Here is a 23,472-nt window from a genome sequence, read left to right on the forward strand (position 1 = left end):
ATAATAAATATAATATACTGCATATTAATAATAAATATGCAATTGTAATTTGTCATAAGGACTATGAAAGAAATAAACAGGATGCAGCCATAAAGAATAATAGATGCTTCCAAGAGATTAGTGAATTAGTCTAAGCATCTGACAGTGGCAGTTAATGCCTTATTCAATGTAAAAAGGATCTTTCTCTAGAGTAGCACTTGAGTCCAAGACAACAACTCTAACATCTGAGCTGGGAAACCTGTGGCTTGTGGGGTTTGTACCCCCTCTACTCATCCAGGCACTACCCAACAGTCTCAGCATTCTTTCCCTCTGGGCCTGCATTTAGACCTAGAGTTCTTTTCCACACTGGGCTCCAACTGGTGCATATGGCATGCAAGATAAAACCATTCTGTGATATAGTTTTTCTTTTTTAATATGTTGACCCAGTTTCAAGGCCTAGGATAGAGGCCTGTCAATTTCACTTCTTAAATTCATACACCCAACCACTTTCCTTCCCAGGGCTCGACCACTCTGGACCACTATGCATCCATTTTAACCACCCATTCTGGATCCAGGTACCAGAAAATGAGGGACAGACCCTATGTTCTAGAGCTTGTGAAATTATTTAAATTAGCCAATGTACGGGGAGTTCTACCAAACTCCATGGGTAGCCATATGTAAGCTGCCCCTGTAGGTCCAGTTTCCTGTTACCCTGACTTTCAGGCACAAATAGCTGTGTGACCCTTCCTGGCACTCACAACTATGGGTTTTCTTCTTAACTTAGTTCTTTTCTCTTATCAGGGTATTGGGATACTGAGTTCTGTTATGTAAAGAACTAAATTAAAACATTGTGCCTATCAGTTCTACACAGAGGGCCTTGTCATGGGTCCCAGAGGGAAGGAAGCCTATGCTTTTAATTCTCCTTCCCCTGGTTGTTCTCAGGATGGGCAGTGTGTGACTCTGCCTGCAGTTGCTTCACACTTCTGGGGCTGACAGGCCCACTTCCATGGAATGATTATTTATTCATCTTATTACACTTCAAGTATTATTTAAATTATCCCACTCTAGCCTAACAGCCTCTTTCTTTCAGGTGACTTTATGTCTCTGATCCATTTTATATGAGTTTTCTGTAATTTATTTCTAAATTTTGGTCATCAATGTGATGAGATCCCAAATAATTACAATATGCCCATTTTGCTTAACTCAATCAGAGCATTCTAAGTTCAAGCAAAAATGCTGCTTGCACTGTACCATGACAGAAAGTATAATGCAATTCCTAACAATAAAAAACACCAGTTTCTTATTTAGTGAAGATAGATCAGAGCATCACAGCTGGCTTTTTCCTTTTCTTTGCTCAGTAAAATTTGTCTTAGGTTCAGAGGAAGACTTTCAGGTTGGTTATACTGCGATTGATGGAAAATCTTGAAATGGTGAAGGTGCTGTGGACAAGCAACAAAAATAGAAATAAAATAACTAGCTCTCTTTCTTCCTCCCTCCCACCCTTCCTTTCTTCCTTGCTTTCTTGCTTCCTTCCTCCCTTTTTTTTATTCCCTCCTCCACTTCTTATCATGCCAGATGACTATGAAATGGTAATATTGTGCCATTAGGCGGTGCACACTTCAAAATGTCTTAGAAAAGGGAAAAATTCTCCTCTGTAAGTAGAAACTTTAGAGTTGAGAGACTTGTCTCTCGTGGAGCTCTCTAGCTAAAGGTGGAAAGGTGATAAGGGTACCATCCTATAAACTATTGTTGATGTTTGGAGACAGCAGGAGATTTGTTGCCTTTAGACATACAGAATTGCTCTGAATTATTCAAGGACTACAGTTCTTCTGCAACCCTCACTTCAAAATTTCCGGCACCTCTTAGGTTGCAGGTCAAGGTGACATAAGGCAAGAGCCAAAGAGAAGATCAGCTAGACTGTTTGCTAAAATTAAGACCAAATATGATATGACAGAAAGAAACATAGATTCAAATGTGAAAACACTAGCTGAAATCAAGCAAGAAGTTGTTAAAGAAGGCTGCAACAATAAAAATGCTGAAAATGGAGAAAGCAAAATAATAGAGGCACTAGCTCATAAAAAAGAAATTGAGGGAATAAAAGATGAAAAAAATGATGACACTGGAAAAGAGGGAGGAGAAAAGAAAGAAGCAGTGACAGCAGAAGAAAAACAAGATGTAAAAGATCAGAAAAGCAAGGAAGATCAAAGTAAAGAAGAGAAAGAAGAAGATGAAACACAAGGTCAAGAGGGAAAAGAGGACAAAGATAGAAACAAGAAAGGAGAAGATGGAGAAAGGGAAGATTATCAAAATGAAAAAAGATCAAGAGGATGAAGAGGGAGAAGCAAAAAAAGAGGAAAAATATGGAAAAGAAAAAGGAGGTGATAAAAAGAAGATGAAAAAGAGAAAGGAGATGGGAAAGAGAAGGAAGATGGATAAAAGGATAAAGGTGGAAAAGAGACAGGAGATAAAAGAAATATGAAAAAGAGAGCTATGGACAGGACGACGAAGGTGGAAATGCAGAAGAAGATGGAAAGGAAAAAGAAAAAGAGAAAAGAGGCAGAAGGAAAAGACAAAGAAGATGTAAAAGAACATGGAAGAAGAGATGAGAAAGATGCAAGAGAACAAAAGGAAGATGAAAACAAAGCTGAAGTTGGAAATGAAGCTGAAATAGAAGTTGAAAAAGATAGAAAAAAAGAGTCTCTGAATATTGTTTAAAACTGCCCTATATTAGTTTCATAATTTGGTAAAATGTAGCTTCATGTACTATTAAAAGAGATAAATATTTTATCACATATTTTATAAGCACTACTTTTTTTGATATTTCATGTCACATACTTTTTATTAGTCAAAAAATGCCTAACATGAAATTGAATCTAAAAGTTTTGTGACAATAGTAGTGAAATATATAAAAAATATGCTTTCAAATTTGTCAGTGAATTTTGCTTTCTGTATATTCTGTTTCAATATTTGAACTTGAATTATATATATGAATATATATATATGAATATGTGAATGATAGAATATAGAATGATAGTTTCACAATGTAGGGGGTTTGCAAAAGAAAAAGTTTCATGCAACATTCTTATGGTTCTCTAAATCACTTTTACAAAGAAGATGAACCATTTTCATTTAATGCTGAGTCAGCAGTACCTGTCCTAAGCATAATTTTATTAATTACTTTGAAAAATATAAAATTGTAATTACATTTTTCAAAGAAATACAAACATTTATTTCAGAAGGGTAGTTTCAATTGTATGTGTTTGTGAAAAGTTTTCCTACAATGCACAATTTTTTACTGGATATATCTTAATTAAAAAGACTCTTCAAAGATGATTGTAGTTTGTTATATCTCAAAACTGTGTCTAGTGAAACTTTATAACTCTAGATTTTTATATTGTGATGTTCACAACAGCATTTAAAATTTTTCATTGAGATACAATTATCATAAGATTCACTACTTTAGTAATTTCTAGGTGTGAAGTCCATTGTTTTTAGTTATGTTCATAATGCTTTGCAATCATCACATCTGTCTACTTCCAGAGCATTTTCATCACTCAAATAAAAACAAAAGTACTCATTAAAAAAAAGAAAGAAATAAAAGTACTAAAATTAACTATAGAATTATGGCTTTCTGTTGAGGAGGACAAGGTTTATTTGTGAGTGTGTGAGTGCCTGTGTCTATGTACATGAGACATCGAAGGCTGCTACCTGGGTTTGTTCTCAACAGCCCCTTTGCCTCTCTCATTTCTCATTTTTCCACAAAGGTATTCGAGCTTATCTCTTCTACCACTGGCAAACTGGCTTTGGGACTTGGCAGGTACAGTATGCACGGAGCAAATGAATAATGCAAGCTGAGCCTGGTTAGCTATAGGGAACCCTCTGTAAAGTGTTATGAAGGCAGTTCAATGTTCCAAGGATGGGAGGTCCTGGAAGGAGGAATGTGAGCTGATCTAAGGCCCCACTGCCCAGCCTCTCTCCATTCCCCATGTAGGGTACAGATTCCTCGAAGGATCCTGATACCCTTCTGATGAGGTCACTACTTCTGAGAAACACTTTCTCCACTGTCTGAGACAACCTAAGACCTCAGACTGGCCCTACTTTGGGAAATACATGATCAAAGTAGGATGATATGGGACCTTGTTTAGGACTTTTTTGGACAAACTGAATACTTATATTTTAGACTTTAAAGAAAATTTGTTTTTACTCTTATCTCTTCCCTTTTAGCCAAAGGAGATTATAGGGCAATACAGTTCATATTTTCTGATTGCTTATGACATTTTAGTTCTGATGCATTGAAGGTACAGAGATGAAGATATTTCTGTAAGCCTCAGTTTTCTTAACTCTAAGGTGAGGATAATAATAGCACCCATCAATTATTTGAAGATTAAATGGTAATACTTGGGAAGCACATTTAGATTAGTTCACAATGGATGGTGTTCATTACTGTTGTTAAGACACAATTACTACACTCAGGATGTTGATAATCTCAAAGGAGAAGGATGTACAGCTGAAAATTTCCAGTGAGTGTGATTCCTAAATGAGAGGCAAATACCAGGGGAACAGAATCATGTATGGAACTAATTCTAAACAAAAGTCTCACACACGTGTACCTCTCTGAATCTCAGCTATCTCCATTATATATGGTTAGTTATATATTATGCATAATAAATATATTATGAACTATATTTATTTTGCAAAATTGCTATGTGATTTAAATGAGAAAGCATATGTGGAAATCTTTGTACTGTGAATGATGTACAATAAAACTGCTAATTTCCTCCCGAACCTGTGTTTTTTCACTTGGAAATCAGAAGATCTAGTACTAGAGCACTGCCTTTTTCCTTTTTCTGATTTGATACAGGATCTCATTATGCTTCCCAAGCTGACCTTATACGTGGAATCTTCTTGCTTCAGCTTCCTGAGTAACTGAGATTACAGATGTGTGCCATTGCACTTGTCTTCTTTGTTTCTAAGTGAGTGTTCCATTAGATTTTTGGTAGAGGTTGATTAATGAACAACTTTGACTTCAGTAACTTCAGACTCTGGCCTTTGAGCCACTCCAGGTAGTGCCCACAAGGGTATATCAACGTATAAGGGCTGAATATAGTTTTCTACTGCCTAGGATATGATTGCAGTGGTGATTTTGGTAAGGGTGAAGAGGACAGCTACATAGTCTGAAGGGTCTTCGAAGTTGACTAAATGAAGTAGGCATAACTGGGTGCATTTTCATTTGAGTAAGCAGGTTCAGAGAGATTTCATTACTTACATGCAGTTTCAACCCATGATTAGCTCCACTAAATCAAGTTGCCTCTTGTACTGTTGGTGCCTCATCAAAACTCAGGAGAACTGCCCATTTTACTCTGAAGTATTTTGAGCAATCTTTAATGTTTTCTACCATTTCATATTCATTAGGCAAAGAAACCCAAATCAACCTTACTGCAACCATAATCACTCAATCAAAAGAAGTATACTTGCAAAACCAAGCTAATAGGAGGAGAAAAAGGAACCAGCCGGATGCTTCCATTAATTTTAGATCTACTACTTAATTTTTCACCAGATTGATTTCCCAATTTACATGATCCTGGTCTAGAGTCTTTTGCATTGAGGGCATTTGAGTAAGTAATCAGGAAATACTGAACTCTGCAGTTTGATTTTTTTCCTTACTCCTGATATCCGTAAGACTGCTTGAACTTTCTCAAGTCTGTAGACTAGCACAAGTGTTCAGCTAAAGGGCCATTTGGAAGGAATTTGGTAAATGTTCCTGAACTGTCATGGATCACGCTCTTCAGAACCTAATTGAAAGAGGCATTTAAGAGAGAGGGAGACTGTTAAACACATTAGTGACATTCAGGAGGATCTGGGTTTCTTGACATAGTGCAGCATCAGAACATAATATGCATGAGAGACTTTCCTCAAATAGCCTTAATTGCATTTTGATGTCCTGGTGACTGTGAAGATTATTTTTAAATATTATTGGTGCTTTAAAATTACATTTAGTTTTGACTAAGTTGATGTATTTACCAAGCAGTAATGTACTTATAGAAAGGAAACGAGACAACAAGGGAGTCTTTTTCTGTCTTACTTTTAAGGGCCCTTCCTTTCTTATTTTATAGAGATTGATGAAACCTTGCAAGGTGAAAAACATCAGAATGGAAGTCACAGGCCAAAACCAAATTCAAGTACGTTCACAGAGCACTGACAGAGAATTAGGAAACCTGAGTTCTGGTTTTTGGTCTGCCACTGGCCCACTGTGTATTTTTGGATAAGTCAGTTGTTCTAAATCCTGGCAGATAATGAGAATTCAATAGATCATTTAATCTTATAGATTCCCAAGTGAGACTTGACTCTCTAGAGCTAGGTGGAGCACAGGAATCTCTATTTCAGTAATATTCTCTAGGTCATATGATTTATAACAAGTGGCTTACCATTTTAACCAGTTTTCTCCTCTGTAAAATTCTATTTGCTTGGGTAACCTCACATATTTGCTGAAAGAACTTGAGGCGATGCTAAGTAAAATGAGAAAGACTTTGAAGATGACTGATTTATGTCCTATCTAGCGTATCTTTTCAGGTTATTTCCCCCATCTCAATGTCTTTGACTTATATCTCATGCAAGTTATAGAAAACTGATCATAATGCATATTATTCTTGTCCACAGAAAAAAGTGAATTGTGCCTGGTAGATTCTAATCAGTTATTACCCCATGAATATTGATGAGTTTTATGTATAAATTCACATCAGTATTCCTTATTAATTACATATGTGTAACATACTGAAATTTTCTTTGAACCAGATGTTTCATCTTACTAGTTCTCATTAATTAATGAATCAAATACAAAATTTGACATATATTCATTTTATATTTGTGTGAGAACCATAATTTTAATTTTTAAATTTCCCTTTTAACAGAAATTACTTTTCATGAACCCACTTTAGAGTTGACAAGCTTTCTGGTCCTACACATAAGACCTAGCAATCCTAACAAAATTGTAAGTAGTCAGCATGGGATAGATTAACATATTGCCTAAATCCATTGATTAAAAAGGAATTGAGGGAGGATGAATAATGGGTACAAGTGTGCAGTTGGATAGGAGAAATAACTTCTAGAATTCTTTAACACAGTAGGGAAATCACTGAAAGCAATCAACATCATAGTTCAAAATAGCTAGTAGAGATTTTGAATGCTCCCAACAGAAATAATACATGTTTAAGCTGGTATGCAATTATTCTGATATGAACATTATATATTATATACATTTACTGAAATAGCACGTGCTACTCCACAAGTACGTAAAATTATGAGTTATCTAAATGAAAAAATCTAACTCCTGATGAAAAAGTCAACTTTTTCAGAGAGGAATCTTACCACAATCAACATAGGATGGAAAGCACAAGTAGAACAAAAAACATTGGGGTTGGGAATTAGCATCCCTGGATTCCAATCCTGAACCTCCACCTTCAACCTGGGAAGTCTTGGTCTTGTTTCTCCTACCTTATTTCCAAAAAGATAAAGTAGCATAAATTGTCCTAGTGGACAGATGAAATAAAAATAGCTGGATTTATAAACCTAGCATTATGAAATTTTAAAGCAGTCTCTTTAGAATTAAGACTGGAATAAATATGGTTATCTAAATGTACTCCTTCCCCCGACATGAATTTTCACCACTTGTTTCTGAAAGGGATTTGCATTTGCTCCCCATTTGGTACCTTTTAAAGAAATGTTCTTGTTCTGAAGTTTAACCATTCACCTTTATCCTTGCCTACTGGATATCTTCCCCTATGCCTAATGCTTCGAGTTATTTTATGTCTCATGCAAGTTGTAAAAAATAGTGTTATGGAAGTAGAAGCAGGCTTCACAGACACCTGTGATTTCTCTCCTTTCTGGAAGCTCAGCACCAATGCTACCTACTTGCAAAGCCTTCCCTGATCCACCCACAGCACAGGTGCTTAAATGCCCCTTTGATGTGCTTCAGAGCATCCTGGACACTGCCACCCATAACACTTCACACTGGATTATAACTTTTCTCTACTTTTCTGTTGTTCCCAGACCCAGTCCCTTGGATTCTTTGAGAACAAGCACAGCTCACTGGAACTATTCCTGCAAACAATGAAACAATGGTTAAAAGCTCTTTAAATTCATTTTCAAGTTATACCTTGAAGAAATTCAGAAGAGATGAATTTGGGCCATCCTATCTCTAGAGATTGTTGGAAACATTAGCTAATGAAACACATGATTGCCTGCTTTCATTCAAATTTGTTCATGGAAAATCTGATTCTTGTTGCTTTGACGAGTCTGGAAACTTATGAATTTAAATCCTTATTTGAGGTTTAAAAAGTATAAGTTTTTCTTTGAAGAGCCCCATAAGTAGGTGTTCTGACATACAATGAAGTGGTAATTAGTATCTGTCTTAGACAATATTGAAAAAGCAGTTTCCGATTTTGATACTCAGTTTTATAGACTATTTCCAAGAAGCTATCTGCATTGTCCAGATACAGACTAAATGCATTTTCCATTTCATACAGAATCTGTAAGTAGAACAGTAGCAAACAATCCAGCTTTCTGAATTTGGGGGAACCAAGCGATGGAGACCTGGCTACAAGAGAGAGAACAGAGGTAGCAGCAGATGAGAAGGAAATTCCACATAAGAGAGGATAAAATTGGTGGAGTAAGATCCTGGAGAAGGTCCTGAGTTGCACAGAACATGCTGAATCAGCCCACTGCACACAGGAAGGTCTGTGCACACTCTACTGAGGTCCTGAGTCAGGCAGAAGACACCGAATCACCCTGCTGCAGACAGGCAGCCACCTGGTTCCACACTACAAAGATGCAGAGGACACCAGACCACCAGACCAAGGTACTGAGTCCCACTGTTCCCGGCCCAGAGGTAGGGGCTTCTGAGCCGTCGTCCCAGTGCTCCTGGTCCAGAGGACAGGGCTTCCCAGTCACCATCTCTCCCGCTGCCCCCAGCCCAGAGGAAAGGGCTTTTGGGCCACCTTCTGTCCCGCTGCTCCTGGCCCAGAGGAAGGGGCTTCCAGGCCACCATCCCTCCAGCTGCTCCCAGCCCATAGGAAAGGGCTTTGGGGTCACCTTCCCTACCGCTGCTCGTGGCCCCTGGCCCACCTCACCCAGCTCAGAGGAGGTAATACGTGCAGGTGCTAACAGCCCCCTGGCCCAGTTGAAATGAGAAAACACATAAATAAGTCTCAAAACCAGACTTCCAGATCACCTACAGCAACCCCAAAGGGAAATGAAATGGAACCCTCTGATACTCAACCACCTGGACCCGCTGAACTGGCAACAAAAGGGGATTTGGAAAAAATGAAATCAGAAATAATTTCTCAGATAACAGGAGAAATTGTGCCCCTAGTGCAAGACATGATTAATAAATCTAGAGAGGAGCAAAGGAATATGATGGAATTCCAACATAAGAAACAAATGGAACCCATAAAACAGATGCAAATAGATTTCCAGGACATGAAAAACTCCATTGAAAGTCTACACAGCAGAATGAGCCAATGTGAGGACAGAATTTCAGATATAGAAGATAAGATTGCAATTAATGACCAGGAAAAGAAAAATGGCTTCAAAATTATAAGGGAACATGAGAAATCAATCCAGAAGCTGCTAGATGATGCAAAGAAGAATAACATAAGACTGATTGGGCTCAATGAAGAAACAGGAGAGAGTGGAGATGACATAAAAAATCTCTTCACAGAAATAATGGCAGAAAACTTCCCAAGCATGGGAAAAGAGCTTGACATACAGATAAGTGAGGCATATAGGACTCCAAATAGCCTTGATCAAAAATAAATCTACACATAGGCATATAATTGTTAAGATTCCAGAAACTCAACAGAAGAACAAAGTTCTCCAAGCAGTCAGAGAAAAGAAACAAATCACATACAAAGGAAAGTCCATCAGAATCACAGCAGACTTCTCAACACAAACCATCAAGGCAAGAAAAGCTTGGAGTGACATATTCCAAGCCCTAAAAGAAAACAGCCTCCAACCCAGAGTGATATACCCTGCAAAACTATCTTTCAAAAGTGATGGAGAAATAAGATACTTTCATGACAAAGAGCACCTTAGGAACTTCATGAATACCAAACCAGCACTGCAAAAAATTTTACACAATATCCTAGGAACAGACATTGAGGATCACAACCCCAGGAAGCAAAGCAGAATGAACCCATCTGGCATGACAAGAAATTAAATGGAAAGGGGGAGAATGCAACAAAAAGAAAAAGTCATGGCAATGACAAGTCAATACATTTCAGTTATAACCATCAATGTTAATGGTCTCAATTCACCAATCAAAAGAAATAGACTGGCAGAATGGGTCAGGAAGCAAAATCCAACACTATGCTGCATACAAGAAACACACTTCATTCAAAAGGAAACTCATAGACTGAAAGTTAAAGGGTGGAAAACAATACTGCATGAGACAGGAACCCCCCAAAAAGCAGGAGTAGCTATCCTCTTTGCAGATCAAGTAGATTTCAAACCAACACTGATTAAGAGAGATGAAGAAGGACACTACATCCTTGTAAAGGGAAGAATCCAAGAGGAAGAGATGACAATCATAAATATCTATGCACCAAACACTAGTGCACCCAACTATATAAAACAAATACTAACAGACATGAAAAGTCATATATGCACTAATACAATTGTAGTGCGGGATCTCAACACCCCACTATCACAAATAGATAGATCAACTAGACTAAAAATAAGTAATGAAATACTAGAACTCAATCGAACTCTTGAACAAATGATTACAGAGTCTTCCACCCCACAAAATCAGAATACGCATTCTTCTCAGCTGCACACGGGTCATTCGCCAAAATAGACCACATATTCACTCATAGAACATGTTTAAGTAAGTGCAAAGGAATTGAAGTTATCCCCTGTACATTATCAGACCATAGTGTGATGAAATTGGAGATCCATAGCAAAAGAAACTCAAAAACATTCATAAAAATGTGGAAATTGAACAACACACTTCTGAATAACCAATGGGTCACAGAGGAAATTGAAGAAATCAGACAGTTCCTTCAATTAAATGACAATGACAATACAACATATCCGAATCTATGGGACACAATGAAAGCTGTCTTACAAGGGAAATTCATAGCAGTGAATACGCATATTAGGAAAACAGAATGAGCCCAATTAAACAACCTGATGTTGAACTTCAAGCTTCTAGAAAAAGAAGAGCAGTACAACCCCAAAGCTCATACAAGGGAGGAAATTATAAAGATCAGAGCAGAAAGCAATGCAATGGAGACTAAGAGAACTATATAAAAAAATCAATGAAGCCAAGAGTTGGTTCTTTGAAAGAATCAAGAAAATTGACAAACCTTTAGCCAACCTTGTCAGAAAAAGGAAAGGAAAGGCCCAAATCCATGCAATTAGGAATGAAAAGGGGGAAATTACAACAGACCCAGCAGAAATCCAGAGGATCATCAATACCTCCTTCCAGAAGCTATATGCCAATAAGATGGACAACACAGAAGAAATGGACAGATTCCTAGATACATATGAATTACCAAAGTTGAACAAAGAAGACCTAAAAATTCTGAACAACCCAATATCAACCAATGAAATTGAAAATGTAATTAAAAACATCACCTAAGAAAAGCCCCGGCCCTAATGGCTTCACTGCTGAATTCTACAAGACATTTAGCAGGAAATGCTGCCACTGCTGTTTAAACTCTTCAATGAAATTGAAAGGGAAGCAATACACCCAAATTCATTCCTGGAAGCAAGCATCACCTTGATCCCCAAAGCAGAGAAAGACCCAACTGAAAAGGAGAACTATAGGCCAATCTCACTAATGAACATAGATGTAAAAATCCTTAATAAGATACTGACAAATAGAATGCAGAAGATCATCAAGAAGATCATACACTCTGATCAAATGGGATTCATCCAAGGGATGCAGGGATGGTTCAATATATGCAAATCAATCAATGTAATACACTATATCAATAGAGCCAAGGACAAAAACCATATGATTATCTCCATAGATGCAGAAAAAGCATTTGACAAAATCCAACATGCATTTATGATAAAAACCCTACAAAAAATTGGAATAGATGGTCTCTACCTCAAACTGATAGAAGCCATCTATGAAAAACCAATAGCCAATATCATACTAAATGGTCAAAAACTGAAATCCTTCTCACTAAAATCAGGAACAAGACAAGGATGTCCACTATCACCACTCTTGTTCAATATAGTTCTGGAAACAATAGCCACAGCAATTAGACAAGAGAAAGAAATAAAAGGAATAAAGATAGGTAATGAAGAAGTCAAATTGTCATTATTTGCAGATGACATGATACTGTATATAGAAGACCCCAAGAACTCCACCAAAAGTCTTCTAGACTTAATAACCAAATTCAGTCAAGTAGCTGGTTACAAGGTCAACACACAAAAATCAATAGCTTTCCTCTACACAAATGACAGACTCACTGAGAGAGAAATAGGGCAAATAATTCCTTTCACAATAGCATCCAAAAAACTGAAATACCTAGGAATCATCCTAACGAAAGAAATCAAAGACCTCTTCTCTGAAAACTATGGCACTCTGAAAAGAGAGATTGAAGATGATATCAGAAAATGGACAGATATCCCCTGCTCCTGGGTAGGAAGGATTAATATAGTGAAAATGGCCATACTTCCAAAACTGCTATATAGATTTAATGCAATTCCAATTGAGATCCCAGCAGCATACTTCATAGTCCTTGAGAAAACAATCCAAAAATTCATTTGGAACAAGAAGAGACCCAGAATAGCAAAAGAACCTCTAGGTAACAGAGACATGGCAGGGGGTATCACAATCCCCAACCTGCAACTCTACTACAAAGCTACTGTGATAAAAACAGCATGGTACTGGCAAAGAAACAGACCTGAGGACCAGTGGAACAGATTAGAAGATGCAGAAACAAGGCCAGACACAGCCATCTCATTTTTGACAAAGGAGCCAAACACCCTCACTGGAGGAAAGAAACCCCTTTAATAAATGGTGCTGGAAAAATTGGGCTTCAACTTGCCAAAGATTAAAACTACACCTATATCTCTCCTCATGCACTAAACTAAAATCAAAATGGTTTAAAGATCTAAATATTAAAATAGAAACTCTGAACCAGTTGGAACAGAGGTTCGTTAGAACCCTTGAAGACATTGGTGTAGGAAAAGATTTTATGAACAAAACCTCAGTTGCCCGTGAACTAGCACAAACAATCAACAAGTGGGATCTCTTCTTCTTAAAAAGCTTCTGCATAGCAAGAGAAACCACCAGCAGTGTGAAGAGACAACCCACAATGTGGGAAAAAATCTTCACCTGCTCTTCCTCAGACAAAGGTCTACTATCTCGAATCTATAAAGAACTTAAAAAGATCAGGCCTCCCAAATTTAAAGACCCAATCGAAAAATGGGCATGTGAAATGAACAGACATTTCTCAGATAAAGAAGTAGAAATAGCAAATAAATACATGAAAAAATGTTCAACATCACTGGCCATTCGATAGATGCAAATGAAAACAATGCTGAGATTCCACCTCACTCCAGAAAGAATGGCTGTTATCATGAAATCAACCAATAACAAATGCTGCCGGGTTGTGGGGAAAGAGGAACCCTGCTCTACTGCTGGTAGGAATGTAGACTGGTGCAAGCACTGTGGAAATCAGTATGGAGATACCTCAAAGAACTAGGACTGGAAGTCCCATTTGACCCCGCTATTCCACTACTGGGGATCTTCCCCAAAGAATTAAAAGAATCATACCACAGTGATCTATGTGCACCCATGTTCATAGCAGCACAGTTTGTGACAGCTAAAACTTGGAAACAGCCCAAATGCCCATCAACTTGAGACTGGATAAAGAAAATGTGGTTTTCTTATAAAATGGAGTACTACTGAGCCATAAAAAATGAGAAATTAGAAACATTTATAGCTAAGTGGATGCACATTGAGGCGATACTCTTAAGTGAAATAAATAGGACACACGTGTAAATATCAAATAGTTTCTCTGGTGTGAGAAACTGAAAGTGTAAATAAGGACTAAATGTGTAATAGGTAATGTGAAATAGGAAGAAAAAGGGCAAAGGGGAAGGAAGTGGGAGGGCTAGGGGAAAGGATAGAAAGGAATGGGATTAATATGAGAAAATGGAAAAATAGGAATAAAATCTTTGTAAATAGGGAGGAATGGAGGGGTTGAAGGGAGGGCTGGGCAAGGGGAAAAATAAAAAACAAGAAAGAATATGTAAAGGTGCAAATTTCCAAAGATGAATGTCATTATATTGTATACCTAAAATATACCAATGATTAGAATGAATAATTGATAATGTAAAATAGGAAGAAAAGGTCCAAAGGGGTAGGGGTAGTGGGAGGGGCAGGGGAAAGGAAAGAAGGGAAAGGAAAAATGCTGAGAAATGGAAAAAATGGAAATAAAGTCTTTGTAAATAGGGAAGGGTGGAGGGGGTGAAGGGAGGGCTAGGAATGGGGAAAAAAAATAAGAACCAAGATGCATTATGTAAAGGTAGAATTCCCAATGAGAAATGTAATTGTGTTGTATACCTACAATGTACCAATAAAAGAATTTAATAAAAAAAAAAGAAAAAGCAGTTTCCTCTTTATTTTTCTTAGCTTGTATGCTTATTTCCTCCTTCTCTTTTCCTCCCTTATAAAAAGTGGACATTATCATATAAATCTGTTTGGGAAGAAATAATGAAAATGAAATTACTTAGATGTAGAAAGTCAAAGTGGATTCTCTGAAGTAGGCATTATATGATCACTAAAATATGTCTTTAAACCTTTCAATCTTTTATTTACCATCGATTCTTTATTTCACAGATCCTTAGATGGTCTACGAGTTTGTGTTTACTCAAAGTAAACTGCTGATTATTTACCTAAAATATCGATTCAGTAAAGCCACAAAAGTTATTCTTATTGATTTAAAAAAGGTGCCCTGGTATGACTAAGAAGTAATGACTGCCGACTTCTAAACCTCCTTGTACCCTCACCCCAACTGTGAGTGCTTTAGTAAAGGCCTAGTATAGCATCTTCCAAGTTGCCTTAAATTCTGCTATTTGTGAATGACAAAGCTATTATTGATCTTCCCTTCTATAATTTCTTCTTAACAAATAATATTCACTTGGCCCATGCCCATCACTTCCAGGAAATAGGCCCCAACCAACCCCTCCTAGCCTGGTTGGCTTACTCATTTATTATTTCCACTACATTAGTACCTTGGCTCATGAATGCTTCTGTTTGTAAACAATTAGGTTCTCAAAAGAGTTCAAAAAAATTTTGCTTTCATTAACAAACTCCACATCAGATAACAAACATAATTGTGGCCATCTTCCTCATGCAAATATAAACATGGTCATCTTCCTCCAAATCATAAAACAAATTAAGTTCATGAACCTAGGTACTACTCTATATTATCATGGACACCATTTGCCCATTAATTGTATAGATCAGGCACAACATTAGTTCATTTAATCTCCATGATATCCATTCACTCATCAAATATTAATTCTATACTAGCCACATACTATGTTTCAAGAATAGATCATGCTCCAAGGTTATCAGGGTTATTAACTTCATAGAATTTACAGGAGGGAGGGATATTGACCAAATAATTTCAGAAATATGTAAAAACAAGTGAAGATAAGTATTTAAATGAAGTATTTAAGTGAAGGGAATAAAGTGCTATAAAAGTATGTTACAAAGGCATGTAACCTAGACCGAGTATAACAGGAGAGGATGTACCAAGGAAGTGAAGGCTGTGCTGAGAACTGGTGGATGAATAACAGCTCAGAACAGTGTGTGTGTGTGTGTGTGTGTGTGTGTGTGTGTGTGTTTGATGGTGGTGGCAGCTAGATATAAAGATGCTGGGGAGGAGCCGATGGAGTGGTCAGACTGCAGGAAGAAGAATCTCTTGGCAAGTCATAGTGCAGTCCTTTTTGAGAAGAAAAAAAAAGTCTGACATGAATGAAACAGAGAGGGCATTAGAAAAGAGTTTGCAGGTACTGAAGTCCCAGAAATATTCTAGTGTTTATCCAAGGGCAATAGGAGGACATCAAAAGGTTTTGAACAAGTATGTGTGTTGTGAGTAGGCCTATGGCAGGCATAATGATTATCTCCTTTAACAAGTAAGGAAGCAGAGGCTCAGGTGACAAGTGTAACTTTTCCAGGATTCATGCAGGTCACATAACCAAGTGAGTGGCTTGGCTAGGACTTAAATGCAGGTCAAGTGATACACTTTCATTCACTTTAATATTCAGTGAATTCATGCTGCTAGTCTCTTTCTCCCAATTCTGAAAAGAAAGCACTTACTTTGGGAATATTAAATAGAATTTATTGGAACAAATATTATTAAGTTCTTACAATGTACCAGATTCTGTTATCTTATTTAATCACACACATCCTGCAAGTGCAGGCCTGATTTTTCTTATGTTCAATATGAGAAAACTGAGGTTCAGAAAGTTAGGTAATATGCTTTATTGTTAGAAAGGGGAAGAGCAGGGCTATGAATACGTTCTGTCTGACTATAAATTTTAGATGAAGCCCAGAACACAGTACCATAACTTTAGGGCCACCTGTAATGGATGAGAGGTGAAAGCAACACAGGAAACACAGAGACCCGGTCAGGTCTACAGCAATGAGAGACGAAGGTAAAGTGTGGATACAGTAGATTTTAGGTGAAGTGAGAAAGAAGGAAATGAGCTCCAAACACATTTGGGACATGAGGTACAGGGGAGTCTCCTTGCTTGGCTTGACACCTGGGCAGATAGTGATGTCATTTATCCTTAAGAGGGAGGCTGGCGCTGCTCTGCTCCATCCATTGTTGGGGTAGAGGCAGGTAAGTGAACTCAGAGGTCCCTGGAGAGATATAGACCATTGGTCTTTGGGAGAAAGAGCTTTCTTTATTATTGGGAAAATTTATAACAAATACTTGCTGCAGTGATGACCCGTGTGTTCTGACTTAAGATGACTGGCTTAGCCACAGCATCTTCCTTTCCCCTCAAGTTCCTACTCCTAACATTTTCTGTGTTCTCATCTCCTTTGTTCTCTTTCTGAGGATGATACTCAGTGTGTTCCCCTGAGTCAGAATGCAGTTAGATAAGAATAGTATTTTATTAAAAGGATTTTTCCCTGATGGTTTGAGGAGAAAAAGAATTCACAAAGCCCCAGTTCATTCAAAGAATTATACCAAATCCCCAAAGCATTGCCTTTCACATTTCTATATCAAGTTCCTGGTTTTTAAAATGGGAACATACAATCTCTTGGCAAAAAAAAAAAAATACAAGTGTGATTTATCGTTCCAATCTTGCAGTCTATGTAATGCAGACATTTTACTCCTGGGAATAAATAGTCCTGTTTGCCTCAAAGCAAACTACAAATGTTCAAGTTGTGACCAGACAACATGACTTTTATGGCCTGCAACTAACTGAAATAACCACATAAAGTTATAACCGTTAGGAAGCTAGACATTCTTCAGTATCGCCAATAACATTCTGCATTTATTTGGAATTGTTTTTTGAATCTAATGGCTTCAGAATAATATTCTAATATAAAACAGTGGGACTTGTACAACAGGAAGCTGCTAAATCTTAAATTTTAGACTCTCACATGACATTCTCAAGGAGGACCCAATATACTGTACTTATTGCAAAGTAAATACATGTCACCCTTGTCTGCATCTGCAGAGAGTTAACTGTGGGCATCAGCTGAAGGCAAGCATTATCCCAGCAATGAAGCCTCCTTGACAGGCTCTGCTCTGATTCACAGGGTTTGTCAGATCTCTCATATAATAGGGTCCCCTTGATAAATGCCATCTCCTCCTGCACTGATGATGCCAGAACTGTTCAGGTAATATTTACAACTCCAGCCATTGAGTTCAGCATGACAATTTTACTCAACAATGGAGAAAACTCAGATGTATAAAAGCTTAATGGTCTGAAAAAAACTAAGTAGCCAAGATTCAGACTCTGAACTCTGCTTTGGAAATGTCCAGAATCACTTGGAAGCTGACTTCAAACTAGTACTGAAACAAAGTCGACCTTGGGATGTGAGTCAGGGAAGCTGCCAGACTCAGGCAGGACAAATAAATCTGCTGTTGTGTCTCTCTGCTTGTTGCACCCACCACAAGGGTGACCAAGCTGGAGAGGGTGACTCTAATGGCAAAAGGGACCCAGAGAACAGGGTCTAACTGGAACCCTTCAGTGCCTCCTTCTCTCCCTCCCTCCCTCCCTTCTTTCCTTCCTTCCTCCCTTCCCGCTTCTCCTCTCTCTCTTTCTTTCTAGGGGCTTTGGGAAAATGGAAGAGGAGAAGGTTGAATTCATTAAGGCAAGGACCAGGTGAGGGAAATGATATAAAGTTGGAACCATGGAAAAGCTCAGTTATTTGGGGTTGGAATTGGAAGGGAGTAACTAGTGACTGATTGTTAACTTGGCTGCATGGCACTCAGACAAGTGGAATTTATCCCAGTGAAGGCTATTTCCTTAGTGCTCTGGCAATTAAGTAGTTTTCAGCCCTAACTTATCTCTCCATTCTTTTTAGAAGAGAGCAGAATGCATTTCTAAAGGCTCATTTGTCTGGAAAAGCAAGTTGATCTATCCTGTTCTAGGATGAGAAAATATAGTCACCTTCTGAGGTGAGTCATGATTTGGGGTTGTGAATGACAGAAAGGAGTAAGGCATTTCCCTTAAAGTGTGCCAGCAAACACCAAATTATAAAAATCAAAATAACTACTGGTTACTGAGTGTTTAGGATGACTAGGCACTATGCTGTGCACTTTTTTCATTTGGGCCTCACAAAACCCTCAATGAAGGAGATCTTATTAACCTTTTGTACATAAAGATATCAGAGTAATGCAATGTTTAAAAATTGCTTAAGGTCCCACAACAAGTTGGATGTAAACCCTGGACTGACTCCAGCCTAATTACCTCTGAAGCATTAGTAACCTCCACTATGGTCAACAGAAAGGTTCAGATTCGGTAGAGGTTGAAAAACTCATCCTCCCAAGTGTTTCAGTTACCATGGTTCTTAGTTGACTCTGATGGTCAATGTTAATTCAGGGATTAAATATATTTTAACAATTCTCTATTTGACTCCACTGTATGTCAAGTGCATTTAATGTTTAATCTTCATGAAAACCCTCAAGAGCAGTTCTTCTGACCATGTACTGAAGCAGTGCTTCCCACAGTGTGGTCTCCGGACCAGCAGCATCAGCACTGCCTGCATAACAGTAAGAAATGCAAATTCTTGATCTGCGCAGTAGACCCCCGATCAGAAACTCAGGAGGCCACTCTGAGATCTAGGTGTTAACAATCCTGAAGGTCATGAGATGCATGCTAACATTTAAGAATCACTGTTCTAAAGTACAAATAGATATTTTTTCACATGGAAAAACATTAACTCTAAGATTTTCTTTCATCTTTTATTTTCTTTAAAAATATATTTACCTCATTTCCAAGTCTTCATTCTCCTGTGGCACAAATTTGTACAAGGCAACATAGGTGTTCATCTGTAATGGGTCTTTGGAAAGAGGTTCCTGAAAGAGAAAAATCAAAGACAAATGAGAGAGATAGGAAGAAGAAATCAAAAGAGAAAATAAAAAAATGGGAAATGGAGAAGTTAATGTAGTGTAATTTCAGTGTATGGATCTTAGGTGTTAAAAACTATTATTAATTATTTCCTCTCAACTTTGGGTTTATTTTTAATTTAACTGAGTTAGGTTTCATTATAAATCACTTGAAAACAATTATTTGGAATTCATTGTGAGAAGTGCTGAAATCCTCTTCACATAATTTTTTTCTTTGAAATAGAGCTGTTCATGAAAAATGTCACTAGTTGAGGTCCTGGAATGGGAATATTATTCATAAAGAAAGAAAGATAGGTAAATATTAATAAATAACTCTCACTTCCCCAAACTGATGTTTATCAGCTGAAAGTTGGGATCTTGCATATCAAAGGGCATCAGGTTTATCCATCTGGTAAATACTCATTAATGCTAGAGAAAAAGGACAGTTTTTGGCCTCAGACTGATATAACTTATACCATGGTACCACTACCTATTGATTATGAAATTTTCCAGTAACGGTAATAAAAGCTATCAATTTTGATAGTTACTATGTGGTAGCCATTATGTTACATGCATTAGCATAATTTAACTGCACAATAGCCTTGTTAGGTAGATTTTAGTATGGTCTCCAATTTACAGATAGTCTTGTAAGTATAATAAAAAATTAGCTATTATTACTAATCAAATAAATTTTAAATGCTACATAAAATTTACATTTTATAATATAAAATTTAAATTATATAATATAATGTGTAATATATAATTGAATATATTTGAATATATTATATGAAATATGGTACATAATAAATATATGTTATAATGTATATAAAACAAAAGGTGCATACAACTATATATCTTTTTCACATATAATTCACTCTACTCTTTGAAATGGTACCTTATACTCTATTATCCTATTCTAGTAAAATTATATGCATATCTATATGTATGAACATATAAAATAAACATATTTATATACAATGTAGTTATACTACAATTCTATGACATATACAGTATATGTAATATACTATATATAATATATATACAATATATGACTTAGTATATATCAATTTGTATGAAACTTGGATGACAGAAACAAAAGGTGCACAATGCAAGTTATCATTTTTATTTTTATGCACTGTGATATTTGTTCAATTCATATTATTATGATATGGCACATTATGCTATATATCATTCTATTTTATTCTCTAAAAATAGTAGTTCTGGACTCACTAAGTGGATCTCATGACCCCTTGGGTGGTCATCTGCAGTTTGATCTAAGGACCCCTTCCTATCTGATCTGTCTTCTGTGACGTCCATAAATACCTGGTGGTTTACGTTCTTTGCTTGGTCGCTGAAATCATGAGTGCCATTTTCAGGATATGTAAACACTGAAGGAGACAAGAGAAAGCAGATGCTTTATGAATCCAATCACTATAACTTGAAAAACATGACTGAAGGTTGTCACTTTATTTCAATGCATCATAGCTTCTACTTTATTGCTCATTGCCTTTTCCTCATCTTTCCTTTCCTTGCTTTCATGTCCTCTCCCATGAGATGTTTTTCTTGCCTCCCCATGCAGCACTCTGCATTATGTTCTTTGGGCTCCCACAACCTCTGTACATGCCTGACTGGCACTTGTCCTTTGCATTGGTGGAGAATTGTGTCATTTGGCAGGTTTCTCCTTAAAAGCAGGAGCCATGCCATTCATCTTTACTGAATGTATCAAATCCCTTATGCATGGGATGGTGGATGAGGTACAGTTCAATCTAGTGCATTTAGTTACCTTTTCTAAATGTCAGATTATTTAGTCTATATTGAATATCTTCATTTTAGTTCTTTAATGATGTCTGTATTGTATTTTAAGGATTAAACCTTTATTTTTAAACTTCAACATATTTCCCCATTCTCTTACTTTCAATGGATTATGGCTATTATATGATTTTTCTTTTAGTTTATTATTAGAATGTATAATTCTTGTCCTTTTGCATTTAAGCAGCCATTCTTGGGCCTTCATAGGGAACAAGCTTTCTCAAAATGGACAGGAGTTTCCAATGTCCACATGCATAGCTGTGGAAGGTCCCTGAATGAGACAGAGGTCTCTGCTTCAGCTAACTTGATCAGCCAGATTGACTCCACTGACCAACATCATAACCTTATCCTTCTCACCAATTGTATCTTCTTTAAACAGAATGCAGAAATGTTTCCAAATTTATATGATAGAGTTGTGGTGTCTAAACTAATCTACCATTTCGATGACTTGGGATTTTAAAATAACACATTGCTGCTCTATTCTTTCCTTTTATTTCCCTTCAGATTATGAAGAAAATATCACTAAAGGGAGAGAAACATCATGGGATGCTCTATAACCTATTTCATTAGCATGTTGACAATCTCTACTATTCTTAAAATAGACTCAACAACTGTGAGGTATAAAACACATTTCAGAACATGAGCCCCTGGAAAAGTACAGAAGCTTATTAAATTTCTATTCTACTCAATTTATAGTTCCAGAGTTCATGGGTACAATTCCATTATTCCTAGGAAAGCCATATGCAACCATTGGCAGGGCTCTGGTTTGTGGGTAACTGGAAGACAAGGCCCAATTCCACAAGGTCTGTGTTACTATTTGGCTACTCAACTTGGTGATTACCAGTTTAAATAGGGTAGAGACCAACAATGCCTTTATCTGGTTCTGTGTAACTATCTGAAATCCTGGTGTAAACACTTGATCTTATAAAACTGGATACTTCTAAAAGAATATTAAATATTTGAATGGGAACATGTCAAAAGAATCTTCCTAGGAAATTCTGGGTTGAATAAAAAAGGGAAACTACATAAGGTGTGCATGTGGTATTCAGTTTAGACTGACTTTATTATTTCACATTATGTTAGCTTTATTTTTGAATATCCATTATGTCAAGGACTTCAAAATGTATACCATTTTTGTGAACTATGTTGAAAATTATTTGAAGTGACCTTAAATGTGCTTGCAGATGCATAATTACAAACAGAACTGGAAGGCTGCAAAAAGATTTTTAAAATCTACTACTCCAAGATATTTCTAAGACTTTGAAGAAAGAGGACAAAAGTGAGGTAACTATTTTATTAAAACATTTAACATATATCATTTATTTTTGGTGTTTTAAATTCTTTCATGAAAAAATTTGCTGGTTTATTTTAATACTTATAGTAAATATTCAAAAGTATGTCCATTAATGCAGGTATATTTTCCAAGGCAAAATAAATCTTTAATTTTTGTCTTGTCCTCAGAAGACCTTATTCTTTTCCATGATCTGTCTTTCTCTTTTACTCTACTGCTCTGTGAAGTCCATGTTAACTGCGTTTTCTGAAATGACTATTTGAGTTTTTCTTTTTTAACCTGCAAATGCAGCGAATTATATAACTTAATTATCTGATATAGACCCAGATTTGAGTCTCTGATTTACGTCTTTGTTATCATGCAATACCTTTTAAAAATATATTATTGGGTTCAGTTTACTAGGATTTTGTTTCAGATTCTGCATCTGTATTTAAGAGGGAGACCAGCCCGGAGCCTTTCTTTGTCTTTGTTTGGTTTTGAAGTCAGTATTGTAATAGCCTCGTAAACCAAGTTAGAGGACGTTCCTGCCCTTCCTCACTGTGGTATCCTGTTTGTCTGAAAGAGCTTATGTAATCTGGAAATTTTCTATCTCTTAAATGTTTGGTAGAATTTACTTATAAGGATGTATGAGCTGAACATTTTTATTATGCAAAATTTTAAATATTGATTCAGTTTTTATAAGGTTAAAACAAATCTAGCTTTTTATTTCTATTTCTTCTGGAATCAGGGTTTAGTCACTGATATCTTTCTTGGTATCAGCCCTTTTAAAAAAGAGTTTTAAAGTTTATTGGCATGAAT

General features: G+C 36.8%; 1 protein-coding gene across 4 annotated transcripts in view; it reads right to left on the reverse strand.

The window, feature by feature from the left end:
- Window positions 1-23,472, reverse strand: part of Stac (SH3 and cysteine rich domain) — a 168,578-nt gene that overhangs the window by 17,721 nt on the left and 127,385 nt on the right. For 2 of the 4 annotated variants that reach the window (XM_004857883.3, XM_087182126.1), the window contains exons 7-8: window positions 20,898-20,962; window positions 19,456-19,544 (exon numbers count right to left, since the gene is read on the reverse strand). In XM_004857883.3, the coding sequence (XP_004857940.1) occupies window positions 19,456-19,544; window positions 20,898-20,962 (154 nt within the window). Of the gene's footprint in view, window positions 1-19,455; window positions 19,545-20,804; window positions 20,963-23,472 lie in introns of all 4 variants that reach the window. The other 2 variants (XM_013076994.3, XM_013076995.3) reach the window with 1 other exon arrangement.

This window comes from Heterocephalus glaber, unplaced genomic scaffold, assembly GCF_053883595.1.
Source record: "Heterocephalus glaber isolate CG9 unplaced genomic scaffold, H.glaber_assembly_v1.0 deba00001472, whole genome shotgun sequence".
NCBI lineage: Eukaryota > Metazoa > Chordata > Mammalia > Rodentia > Bathyergidae > Heterocephalus > Heterocephalus glaber.